This window comes from Balaenoptera borealis (genome assembly GCF_965194805.1).
Source record: "Balaenoptera borealis genome assembly, chromosome: 6".
In the NCBI taxonomy this organism is placed as follows: domain Eukaryota; kingdom Metazoa; phylum Chordata; class Mammalia; order Artiodactyla; family Balaenopteridae; genus Balaenoptera; species Balaenoptera borealis.
This window is the reverse complement of record NC_138863.1, coordinates 34,821,467-34,835,156: the sequence shown is the minus strand read 5'-3', so window position 1 is coordinate 34,835,156 and position 13,690 is coordinate 34,821,467. Positions and strand designations below refer to the sequence as shown.

The window sequence follows — 13,690 nt, the reverse complement described above, 5'->3', positions numbered from 1 at the left end:
GCTTTAAATATCAACACCTTCCCTCATGGCTAGGAATCCTTTCTGAATATGTCTCTCCCTCTTTTGTTTGTTCCTATCTTTTTATTTTCCTTTGAGCACTGATTTTGTGAAATGTTTGGATCCCGTCTGAATTTAGGTTTAACACCAAACTAAGCTATGACCAACAAATTCTCCTAAATGTGATTTGTATCTTTTTCATCTTCTCTTTGCAGAAAATAATTTTGATACTTCAATTTTGTATTTGTTTTTAATCCCAGGATTCCTTGAGGAAGCCAGAGCGTCGACTGCTGTGTGAGAGCAGTAACCGGGCCCTGTCTCTGCAGCATGCTGGGAGGTTTTCTGTGAATTGGTTCATTCTCTTTAATGATGCCCTAGTCCATGCCCAGGTAGGCTGGATTCCTAACCTTAAAAGAGGCCCTGGAAGGTGCAGTACTATGAGTATTTAATTAATCGTAGTATCAGTTTATTTTACAAACTATTGTGATTTTACTGAAACTCTTGAGTAAAAGAGACTGTTTAGCTTGCTTTTGTGGTACTGGCCAGATTTCAGGGAGCTTTTTTAGTTTCCAACTTGAAAATGAGTGTCAGCCATCTGAAGGGGTCCTTGCAGCAGACATGGCGAGACCATTGGGGTTAGTTATGTTATGGGGACTATGTGGCTGAGGTGGACTTAACCGTTTGAAAGGGGTTCTGCAGCAGTGACCCCAGGGCCCACATGGGCTTTCTCAGATGTGTCTCCATGTTCTTTGTTTCAGTTCTCCACACACCATGTTTTCCCTTTGGCCACACTGTGGGCAGAGCCACTTTCTGAAGAAGCTGGTGGTGTGTAAGTGTCCCCCCAGCCTCATTCCCTTCCTCTGTTACTTACCCAGTTTGTTTCCTTAGACATGAATAAAACGGGGAGGCTCAGGAGGCCTCCCCATTCTGCACAAGAAGGCTTACCCTCCCAGCACGTAGGTAGTAAGTGCCCTGCTGTGAAGAACATGACAAATCATGACAAGTGGTGGAAGGGCTTCTCCATTGTTCTCATCCCCATTGTTTAACCCAGAGAAATAACTGTGTCCTTTTCCCACCGTGGGAACCACACCCAGGGCATTGAATATATTTAAATTTAATTGACTTCTGATCCCTTTGAAATAAACAAGTTGCTTTTCATATTTGAGGATTGATGTTGTAATGACAGGTTGTCATACTTACTGATCTTTATCATTGTGAACGTTTTAGGAATGGCCTAAAGATAACTACACCTGAGGAGCAGTTCACTCTCATTTCATCAACACCCCAGGAAAAGGTTAGTCCATCATGGTATTTTCTTTCCATCTTTGGCCTGGCTCTTTCTGTCTTGCCTAATGATCCATAATTATGCCTGATAAATCGTCATTAAACCAAGACTGTAGAATTTCATTGTTGCTGTTGTTGTTCTTTATTTTATTTTATTTTTTTATACAGCAGTTTCTTATTAGTTATCTATTTTATACATATTGGTGTATACATGTCAATCCGAGTCTCCCATTTCATCACACCACCACCACCACTTTCCCCCCTTGGTGTCCATACGTTTGTTCTCTACATCTGTGTCTCTATTTCTGCCTTGCAAACTGGTTCATCTGTACCATTTTTCTAGATTCCACATATATGCATTTATATATGATATTTGTTTTTCTCTTTCTGACTTAGTTCACTCTGTATAACAGTCTCTGAGTCCATCCACATCTCTACGAATGACCCAATTTCTTTCCTTTTTATGGCTGAGTAATATTCCATTGTATATATGTACCACATCTTCTTTATCCATGCGTCTGTCGATGGGCATTTAGGTTGCTTCCATGTCCTGGCTATTGTAAATAGTGCTTCAATGAACATTGGGGTGCATCTGTCTTTTTGAGTTATGGTTTTCTCTGGGTATATGCGCAGTAGTGTGATTGCTGGGTCATACAGTAATTCTATTTTTAGTTTTCTAAGGAACCTCCATACTGTTCTCCATGGTGGCTGTATCAATTTACATTCCCACCAACAGTGCAAGAGGGTTCCCTTTTCTCCACACCCTCTCCAGCATTTGTTTGTAGATTTTTTGATGATGGGCATTCTGACCAGTGTGAGGTGATACCTCATTGTAGTTTTGATTTGCATTTCTATTTTGGAGATTAATCCTTTGTCCATTGATTCATTTGCAAATATTTTCTCCCATTCTGAGGGTTGTCTTTTCATCTTGTTTATAGTTTCCTTTGCTTTGCAAAAGCTTTTAAGTTTCATTAAGTCCCATTTGTTTATTTTGTTTTTATTTCCATTACTCTAGGAGGTGGGTCAAAAAAGATCTTGCTGTGATTTATGTTAAAGAGTGTTCTTCCTATGTTTTCCTCTAAGAGTTTTATAGTGTCCGGTCTTACACTTAGGTCTTTAATCCATTTGGAGTTTATTTTTGTGTATGGTGTTAGGGAGTGTTCTAAGTTCATTCTTTTACATGTAGCTGTCCACTTATTGAAGAGACTGTCTTTTCTCCATTGTATGTCCTTGCCTCCTTTGTCATAGATTAGTTGATCATAGGTGTGTGGGTTTATCTCTGGGCTTTCTATCCTGTTCCATTGATCTATATTTCTGTTTTTGTGCAAGTACCATATTGTCTTGATTACTGTAGCTTTGTAGCATAATTTGAAGTCAGGGAGCCTGATTCCTCCAGCTCCATTTTTCTTTCTCAAGATTGCTTTGGCTATTCCAGGTCTTTTGGGTCTCCATACAAATTTAAAAATTTTTTGTTCTAATTCTGTAAAAAATGCCATTGGTAATTTGATAGGGATTGCATTGAATCTTTAGATTCCTTTGGGTAGTACAGTCATTTTCACAATATTGATTCTTCCAATCCAAGACCATGGTATATCTCTCCATCTGTTTGTGTCATCTTTGATTTCTTTCAACAGTGTCTTATAGTTATCTGCGTACAGGTCTTTTGTCTCCCTAGGTAGGTTTATTCCTAGGTATTTCATTCTTTTTGTTGCAGTGGTGAATGGGATTGTTGCCTTAATTTCTCTTTCTGATCTTTCGTTGTTAGTGTATAGGAATAGAAAAGATTTCTATGCATTAATTTTGTATCCTGCCACTTTACCAAATTCATTGATTAGCTCTAGTAGTTTTCTGGTGGCATCTTTAGCATTCTGTATGTATGGTATGTCATCTGCAAACAGTGACAGTTTTACTTTTTCTTTTTCCAATTTGTATTCCTTTTATTTCTTTTGCTTCTCTGATTGCTGTGGCTAGGACTTCCAAAACTATGGTGAATAAGAGTGGCGAGAGTGGACATCCTTGTCTTGTTCCTGATCTTAGAGGAAATGCTTTCAGTTTTTCACCATTGAGAAAGATGTTTGCTGTGGGTTTGTCGTATATGGCCTTTATTTTGTTGAGGTAGGTTCCCTCTGTGCCCACTTTCTGGAGAGTTTTTATCATAAATGTGTGTTGAATTTTGTCAAAAGCTTTTTCTGAATCTATTGAGATGATCATATGTTTTTTCTTCAATATGTTACTATGGTGTATCACATTGATTGATTTGTGTACGTTGAAGAATCCTTGCATCCCTGGGATAAATCCCACTTGATCATGGTGTATGATCTTTTTAATATGTTGTTGGATTCTGTTTGCTAGTATTTTGTTGAGGATTTTTGCATCTATATTCATCAGTGATACTGGTCTGTAATTTTCTTTTTTTGTAGTATCTTTGGTTTTGGTATCAGGGTGATGGTGGCCTTGTAGAATGAGTTTGGGATTGTTCCTTCCTCTACAATTTTTTTTTTTTTTTCAGGGGGGAAATGGTACTTTTACTTTTTGTTTGTTTGTTTGTTTTTTTATACTGCAGGTTCTTATTAGGCATCAATTTTATACACATCAGTGTATACATGTCAGTCCCAATCGCCCAATTCAGCACACCACCATCCCCACCCCACCACAGTTTTCCCCCCTTGGTGTCCATATGTCCATTCTCTACATCTGTGTCTCAACTTCTGCCCTGCAAACCGGCTCATCTGTACCATTTTTCTAGGTTCCACATACATGCGTTAATATACGATATTTGTTTTTCTCTTTCTGACTTACTTCACTCTGTATGACAGTCTCTAGATCCATCCACTTCTCAACAAATGACTCAATTTCGTTCCTTTTTATGGCTGAGTAATATTCCATTGTATATATGTACCCCATCTTCTTTATCCATTCGTCTGTTGATGGGCATTTAGGTTGCTTCCATGACCTGGCTATTGTAAATAGTGCTGCAATGAACATTCGGGTGCATGTGTCCTTTTGAATTATGGTTTTCTCAGGGTATATGCCCAGTAGTGGGATTGCTGGGTCGTATGGTAATTCTATTTTTAGTTTTTTAAGGAACCTCCATATTGTTCTCCATAGTGGCTGTATCAATTTACATTCCCACCAACAGTGCAAGAGGGTTCCCTTTTCTCCACACCCTCTCCAGCATTTGTTGATTGTAGATTTTCTGATGATGCCCATTCTAACAGGAGTGAGGTGATACCTCATTGTAGTTTTGATTTGCATTTCTCTAATAATTAGTGATGTTGAGCATCTTTTCATGTGCTTCGTGGCCGTCTGTATGTCTTCTTTGGAGAAATGTCTATTTAGGTCTTCTGCCCATTTTTGGATTGGGGTGTTTGTTTCTTTAATATTGAGCTGAATGAGCTGTTTATATATTTTGGAGATTAATCCTTTGTCCGTTGATTCGTTTGCAAATATTTTCTCCCATTCTGAGGGTTGTCTTTTCGTCTTGTTTATGGTTTCCTTTGCTGTGCAAAAGCTTTGAAGTTTCATTAGGTCCCATTTGTTTATTTTTGTTTTTATTTCCATTACTCTAGGAGGTGGATCAAAAAAGATCTTGCTGTGATTTATGTCAAAGAGTGTTCTGCCTATGTTTTCCTCTAAGAGTTTTACAGTGTCCGGTCTTACATTTAGGTCTCGAATCCATTTTGAGTTTATTTTTGTGTATGGTGTTAGGAAGTGTTCTAATCTCATTCTTTTACATGTAGCTGTCCAGTTTTCCCAGCACCACTTATTGAAGAGACTGTCTTTTCTCCATTGTATATCTTTGCCTCCTTTATCATAGATTAGTTGACCATAGGTGCGTGAGTTTATCTCTGGGCTTTCTATCTTGTTCCATTGATCTATGTTTCTGTTTTTGTGCCAGTACCATATTGTCTTGATTACTGTAGCTTTGTAGTATAGTCTGAAGTCAGGGAATCTGATTCCTCCAGCTCCATTTTTTTCCCTCAAGACTGCTTTGGCTATTCGGGGTCTTTTGTGTCTCCATACAGATTTTAAGATGATTTGTTCTAGCTCTGTAAAAAATGCCATTGGTAATTTGATAGGGATTCCATTGAATCTGTAGATTGCTTTGGGTAGTATACTCATTTTCACAATGTTGATTCTTCCAATCCAAGAACATGGTATATCTCTCCATCTGTTGGTATCATCTTTAATTTCTTTCATTAGTGTCTTATAGTTTTCTGCATACAGGTCTTTTGTCTCCCTAGGTAGGTTTATTCCTAGGTATTTTATTCTTTTTGTTGCAATGGTAAATGGGAGTGTTTCCATAATTTCTCTTTCAGATTTTTCATCATTAGTGTATAGGAATGCAAGAGATTTCTGTGCATTAATTTTGTATCCTGCAACACTACTATATTCATTAATTAGCTCTAGCAGTTTTCTGGTGGCAGTTTTAGGATTTTCTATGTATAGTATCATGTCATCCGCAAACAGTGACAGTTTTACTTCTTCTTTTCCAATTTTTATTCCTTTAATTTCTTTTTCTTCTCTGATTGCCATGGCTAGGACTTCCAGAACTATGTTGAATAATAGTGGTGAGAGTGGACGTCCTTGTCTCATTCCTGATCTTAGAGGAAATGCTTTCAATTTTTCACCATTGAGAATGATGTTTGCTGTGGGTTTGTCATATATGGCCTTTATTATGTTGAGGTAGGTTCCCTCTATGCCCACTTTCTGGAGAGTTTTTATCATAAATGGGTGTTGAATTTTGTCAAAAGCTTTTTCTGCATCTATTGAGATGATCATATGGTTTTTATTCTTCAATTTGTTAATATGGTGTATCACATTGATTGATTTGCGTATATTGAAGAATCCTTGCATCCCTGGGATAAATCCCACTTGATCGTGGTGTATGATCCTTTTAATGTGTTGTTGGATTCTGTTTGCTAGTATTTTGTTGAGGATTTTTGCATCTATATTCATCAGTGATATTGGTCTGTAATTTTCTTTTTTTGTAGCATCTTTGGTTTTGGTATCAGGGTGATGGTGGCCTTGTAGAATGAGTTTGGGATTGTTCCTTCCTCTACAATTTTTTGGAAGAGTTTAAGAAGGATGGGTGTTAGCTCTTCTCTGAATGTTTGATACAATCCACCTGTGAAGCCATCTGGTCCTGGACTTTTGTTTGTTGCAAGATTTTTTTTTTTTTTTTTTTGAGAGTTGATTCTTTCTGGGATCTTGAAGAGGTGCTGTGGGTTTTTTTGTTTGTTTTTTTTTTTGCTTTTTTAAAAAAATTATTTATTTATTTATGACTGTGTTGGGTCTTCGTTTCTGTGCAAGGGCTTTCTCTAGTTGCGGCAAGTGGGGGCCACTCTTCATCACGGTGCGCGGGCCTCTCACTATCACGGCCTCTCTTGTTGCAGAGCACAGGCTCCAGGCGCACAGGCTCAGTAGTTGTGGCTCACAGGCCTAGTTGCTCCGTGGTATGTGGGATCTTCCCAGACCAGGGCTCGAAACCGTGTCCCCTGCATTGGCAGGCAGATTCTCAACCACTGTGCCACCAGGGAAGCCCTGTTGAAAGATTTTTAATCACAGTTTCAATTTCATTACTTGTGATTGGTCTGTTCATATTTTCTATTTCTTCCTGGTTCAGTCTTGGAAGGTTATACCTTTCTAAGAATTTGTCCTTTTCTTCCATGTTGTCCATTTTATTGGCATAAAGTTGCTTGTAGTACTCTCTTATGATGCTTTGTACTTCTGCGGTGTCTGTTGTAACTTCTCCTTTTTCATTTCTAATTTTATTGATTTGAGTCCTCTCCCTCTTTTTCTTGGTTTATCAATTTTGTTTATCTTCTCAAAGAACCAGCTTTTAGTTTTATTTATCTTTGCTATTGTTTTCTTTGTTTCTGTTTCATTTATTTGTGCTCTGATCTTTATGATTTCTTTCCTTCTACCTAACTTTGGGTTTTGTTTGTTCTTGTTTCTCTAGTTCCTTTAGGTGTAAGGTTAGATTTTTTTTTTTGGCAATTCAAATTTTTTTATTTAAAGTTATTATAAAATATTGGTTATATTCCCTGAGCTCTACAGCATATACTTGTAGTTTATTTATTTTATACATAGTAGTTTGTACCTCTTAATCCCCTACCCTTACCTTGCCACTTCCCCCTTCCCTCTCCCCACTGGTAACCACTAGTTTGTTTGGTTAGATTGTTTATTTGAGATTTTTCTTGTTTCTTGAGGTAGGATTGTAATGCTATAAACTTCTCTCTTAGAACTGCTTTTGCTGCATCGCCTAGGTTTTGGATTGTCGTGTTTTCATTGTCGTTTGTCTCTAAGTATTTTTTGATTTCCTCTTTGATTTCTTCAGTGATCTCTTGGTTATTTAGTAACGTATTGTTTAGCCTCCATCTGTTTGTGTTTTTTACTTTTTTTTCCCTGTAATTGATTTCTAATCTCATAGCATTGTGGTCGGAAAAGATGCTTGATATGATTTCAATTTTCTTAAATTTACTAAGGCTTGATTTGTGACCCAAGATGTGATCTATCCTGGAGAATGTTCTGTGTGCACTTGAGAAGAAAGTGTAATATGCTGTTTTTGGATGGAATGCCCTATAAATATCAATTAAGTCTATCTGGTCTATTTTGTCATTTAAAGCTTGTTTTTCCTTATTAATTTTCTGTCTGGAAGATCTGTCCATTGCGGTAAGTGACCTGTTAAAGTCCCCCACTATTATTGTGTTACTGTCAATTTCCTCTTTTATAGCTGTTAGCAGTTGCCTTATGTATTGAGGTGCTCCTATGTTGGGTGCATATACATTTATAATTGTTATATCTTTCTCTTGGATTGACCCCTTGATCATTATGTAGTGTCTTTCCTTGTCTCTTGTAACATTCTTTGATTTAAAGTCTATTTTATCTGATATGAGTATTACTACTCCAGCTTTCCTTTGATTTCCATTTGCATGCAGTATCTTTTTCCATCCCCTCACTTTCAGTCTATATGTGTCCCTAGGTCTGAAGTGGGTCTCTTGTAGACAGCATATATATGGGTCTTGTTTTTGTATCCATTCAGCAAGCCTGTGTCTTTTGGTTGGAGCATTTAATCCATTCACATTTAAGGTATTTATCGATACATATGTTCCTATTACCATTTTCTTAATTGTTTTGTTTTTCTAGGTCCTTTTTTTTAAATTAATTTATTTAATTTATTTATTTTAGGCTGCATTGGGTCTTTGTTGCTGCACGCGGGCTTTCTGTAGTTGTGGCGAGCGGGGGCTACTCTTCCTTGTGGTGCGCGGGCTTCTCATTGCAGTGGCTTCTCTTGTTGCAGAGCATGGGCTCTAGGCACATGGGCTTCAGTAGTTGTGGCACGTGGGCTCAGTAGTTGTGGCTCATGGGCTCCAGAGCGCAGGCTCAGTAGTTGTAGCGCAAGGGCTTAGTTGCTCCGCGACATGTGGCATCTTCCCAGACCAGGGCTTGAACTTGTGTCCCCTGCATTGGCAGGCAGATTCTTAACCACTGTGCCACCAGGGAAGCCCTGTAGGTCCTTTTCTTCTCTTGTGTTTCCCACTTAGAGAAGTTCCTTTAGCATTTGTTGTAGAGCTGGTTTGGTGGTGCTGAATTCTCTTAGCTTTTCTTGTCTGTAAAGCTTTTGATTTCTCCATCGAATCTGAATGAGATCCTTGCCGGGTAGAATAATCTTGGTTGTAGTTTCTTCCCTTTCACCACTTTAAATATATCGTGCCACTCCCTTCTGGCTTGTAGGGTTTCTGCTGAGAAATCAGCTGTTAACCTTATGGGAGTTCCCTTGTATGTTATTTGTCATTTTTCCCTTGTGGTTTTTAATTATTTTTCTTTGTCTTTAATTTTTGTGAATTTGATTACTATGTGTCTCAGCCTGTTTCTTCTTGGGTTTATCCTGCCTGGGACTCTCTGTGCTTCCTGGACTTGGGTGGCTATTTCCTTTCCCATGATAGGGAAATTTTTGACTATAATCTCTTCAAATATTTTCTCGGGTCCTTTCTCTCTCTCTCCTCCTTCTGGGACCCCTATAATGCAAATGTTCGTGTGTTTAATGTTGTCCCAGAGGTCTCTTAGACTGTCTTCATTTGTTTTCATTCTTTTTTCTTTATTTCTTCCGTGGCAGTGAATTCCACCATTCTGTCTTCCAGGTCACTTATCCATTGTTCTGCCTCAGTTATTCTGCTATTGATTCCTTCTAGTGTATGTTTCATTTCAGTTATTGTGTTGTTCATCCCTGTTTGTTTGTTCTTTAATTCTTCTAGGTGTTTGTTCTTTAATTCTTCTAGGTCTTTGTTAAACATTTCTTGCATCTTCTCGATCTTTGCCTCCATTCTTTTTCCAAGGTCCTGGATCATCCTATCATTATTCTGAATTCTTTTCTTGAAGGTTGCCTATCTCCACTTTATTTAGTTGTTTTTCTGGGGTTTTATCTTGTTCCTTCATCTGGTACATAGTCCTCTGCCTTTTTATTTTGTCTATCTTTCTGTGAATGTGGTTTTTGTTCCATAGGCTGCAGGATTGTAGTTCTTCTTGCTTCTCTCTTGTTTTAGTGCAGCAATTTAAAACATAAAGCAGTTTATTTCAAGAGCCAATCAGTATTACTCAATAAGGAGAGTATTAGGAGTCAGAAGTTTTTTCACACCAAGGAAAGCTAGCAGGATTTAAAGCGGTGCTTGTTGAGTTGTTGCCTTAAGCTTACTGAAATTTACTTTTTGCTCCTAGACAAAGTGGCTCCGGGCTATAAGCCAAGCTGTGGATCAGGCTTTGAGGGGGACGTCTGATTTTCCACCTTATGGAAGTGGCAGCAGTATTCAAAGGCAGGAACCACCCATTTCACGCAGTGCCAAATATACTTTTTACAAGGATCCTCGCCTAAAGGATGCAACCTATGATGGACGCTGGCTTTCAGGGAAACCTCATGGCAGGTGAGAATGTTTACAGTTGGATTTATGCCTGGAGTCAGGATGGTAGTCTAATTACTGCAAAAGTACTGATTATCAGAAACATTAATTGACATGTATTATTCTTTACTTATGCATTGCAGAGGGGTTTTGAAGTGGCCAGATGGAAAGATGTATTCTGGCATGTTCAGGAATGGCTTGGAAGATGGGTAAGAACTTCGTGAACATGAGTGTAAATTCAACTACAGACTTAAATTATGTTATTTTGTGTTTAGAGTTATCTTCAAGACAGTTAGTAGAATTTTGTTTTGTGCTTTTGGAAGTGGATTAGGACTTATAATGCACATGTATGAACATGAAGAGAGCTAGGAATCCAGGGTGCAGCCTTGATTTGTCTAGAATGAATCACTTACCTTGACAGCTGTGTTACCTCAAGTTACACAGCTTACATCTGTTGACGTGGAACTGTGTTTTCTATCCATTTCTTAGTTGTAAAGACTGAGGACCTTGGGTAATGTTGATGTTGAGATTGTTGATATAGAAGTGCCCCCTTTACACAAAGGACATAGAGAAATTTTCCTTTCAGTAGTTTTAATTCATCTTTAATTTCTGTGATCTGTTGAGGGGGAAATCTTCTAAATGATATTGTATCCTAATGGTACTCAAATGACACTATTTTTATATAAACTTATGTTTTCTAACACTGTAAATATATGGCAGTGAAGTATTTTGTATCATGTTAGAGAACTGATATATTTTACTATATCAAAAGATTATTATATAAATTGTATAGGTGATTTTTTTTGTGTGTGATAATATAAAGTTTTATGATGTCTTTTAATCTCCATTTAATAGAATTTCAGAATGAGAAGAGACTTGAGATAATCTGATTTACCCCCCTTATTACACAGATGAGGGAGCTGGGTACCTGGACTTACCCAAGGTGATGCAGCTAATTAGTGGCGGAAATAGGCCTAAACCACAGGTTTTCTGTTTTTCATTGGACTTGGGATAAAACACCTAATTGCTCTGTGTAGTGGTGTTGATGTCCCACTCCTCTAAGACTTGCCACATAGCTTAGGTAATAGATAACAGCTTAAACCAAGACCCCATTTACCCCTTTCCTCCTCTAGGTATCAACAGATCTTTTCTCTGTTCTTGTTATATTTGCCAGTGTATACACATAAAAGGTGAATATGGCATAATGCATCTTAAGATGTTTTTATTCCCCTTGGCAGGTATGGAGAATACAGAATCCCAAACAAAGCACTGAACAAAGAAGACCATTATGTGGGCCATTGGAAAGAAGGAAAAATGTGTGGTCAAGGAGTCTATAGGTAATAGCATTAGAAATGTTGCTGGACTGGTTGGTGTTGCTTTTTCAAAGAATCATTTAAACCTAAATGTTTGTGTAGCCAAATTTTCCAAGCAGTAAGTTTTGTTTATTCTTCTTATGACTGAAACTATATAGAACTATATAGAGTCTTTTTTAAAAGAACAACCTCTCATCTATCACAAGATGAAAATATTAGGTTATTATTTAGTTCTTCACAAAACTGTGTAAGCCTTGTAAACCATAACTTTCTCATAGAATTTCCTAAATACCTTGCTTGTAAATTTATCTTATATTTACTGCATGATTCTGATATGGACAAAGCCTGTCATTCTTTCAGAGATGACTCATTATTTCATTTTCCCATAAGGGACTAAATACACATTTTTCCCCATGTTAACACAAAATACCACCCACAACATCTTCAACTTCTTAGACTCAGTCATTCAAAAATGAGATTTTTATAGCCAAAGCAATCTTGAGAAAGAAAAACGGAGCTGGAGGAATCAGGCTCCTGGACTTCAGACTATATTACAAAGCTACAGTAATCAAGACAGTATGGTACTGGCACAAAAACAGAAACATAGATCAATGGTACAGGATGGAAAGCCCAGAGACAAACCCATGCACATATGGTCACCTAATCTATGACAAAGGAGGCAAGAACATACAATGGAGAAAAGACAGCCTCTTCAATAAGTGGTGCTGGGAAAACTGGACAGCTACACGTAAAAGAATGAAATTAGAACACTCCCTAACACCATACACAAACATAAACTCAAAATGGATTAAAGACCTAAATGTAAGGCCAGACACTATCAAACTCTTAGAGGAAAACATAGGCAGAACACTCTGTGACATAAATCACAGCAAGATCCTTTTTGACCCACCTCCTAGAGAAATGGAAATAAAAACATAAATAAACAAATGGGACCTAATGAAACTTAAAAGCTTTTGCACAGCAAAGGAAACTATAAACAAGACGAAAAGACAACCCTCAGAATGGGAGAAAATATTTGCAAATGAAGCAGCTGACAAAGGATTAATCTCCAAAATCTACAAGCAGCTCATGCAGCTCAATATCAAAAAAATAAACAACCCAATCCAAAAATGGGCAGAAGACCTAAATAGATATTCCTCCAAAGAAGATATACAGATTGCCAACAAACATATGAAAGGATGCTCAACATCACTAATCATTAGAGAAATGCAAATCAAAACTACAATGAGGTATCACCTCACAGCAGTCAGAATGGCCATCATCACAAAATCTACAAACAATAAATGCTGGAGAGGGTGTGGAGAAAAGGGAACCCTCTTGCTCTGTTGGTGAGAATGTAAATTGATAACAGCCACTGTGGAGAACAATATGGAGGTTCCTCAAAAAACTAAAAATAGAACTACCCTTTGACCCAGCAATCCCACTACTGGGCATATACCCTGAGAAAACCATAATTCAAAAAGAGTAATGTACCAAAATGTTCATTGCAGCTCTATTTACAGTAGCCAGGACATGGAAGCAACCTAATCATCCATCGACAGATGAATGGATAAAGAAGATGTGGCACATATATACAATGGAATATTACTCAGCCATAAAAAGAAACGAAATTGAGTTATTTGTAGTGAGGTGGATGAACCTAGAGTCTGTCATACAGCGTGAACTAAGAAAGAGAAAAACAAATACCATATGCTAACACATACATATGGAATCTAAAAAAAAAAAAAGGTTCTGAAGAACCTAGGGGCAGGACAGGAATAAAGACGCAGACATAGTGGATGGACTTGAGGACACGGGGAGGGGGAAGGGTAAGCTGGGACGAAGTGAGAGAGTGGCATGGATATATATACACTACCAAATGTAAAATAGCTAGCTAGTGGGAAGCAGCTGCATAGCACAGGGAGATCAGCTCGGTGCTTTGTGACCACCTAGAGGGGTGGGATACGGAGGGTGGGAGGGAAATGCAAGAGAGAGGAGATATGGGGATAGATGTATATGTATAGCTGATTCACTTTGTTATAAAGCAGAAACTAACACACCATTGTAAAGCAGTTATACTCCAATAAAGATGTTTTAAAAAAAAAAAAGCCATGAGAAAAAAAAAAACAAAAATGAGATTTTTTGATTGGTGAAAAATAGTCGTATAAACAAATAATTACAGCTACCAGTGAGACATGA

The 13,690-nt window shown here is 37.7% G+C and overlaps 1 protein-coding gene across 6 annotated transcripts in view; it reads left to right on the top strand.

Moving 5' to 3' along the window:
* ALS2 (alsin Rho guanine nucleotide exchange factor ALS2) overlaps positions 1 to 13,690 on the top strand; it is an 88,907-nt gene that overhangs the window by 55,232 nt on the left and 19,985 nt on the right. For all 6 annotated transcript variants that reach the window (XM_082397291.1, XM_082397288.1, XM_082397289.1 and 3 more), the window contains exons 15-20: positions 258 to 386; positions 756 to 826; positions 1,225 to 1,291; positions 10,000 to 10,202; positions 10,322 to 10,387; positions 11,417 to 11,515. In XM_082397291.1, the coding sequence (XP_082253417.1) occupies positions 258 to 386; positions 756 to 826; positions 1,225 to 1,291; positions 10,000 to 10,202; positions 10,322 to 10,387; positions 11,417 to 11,515 (635 nt within the window). The remainder of the gene's footprint in view (positions 1 to 257; positions 387 to 755; positions 827 to 1,224; positions 1,292 to 9,999; positions 10,203 to 10,321; positions 10,388 to 11,416; positions 11,516 to 13,690) is intronic.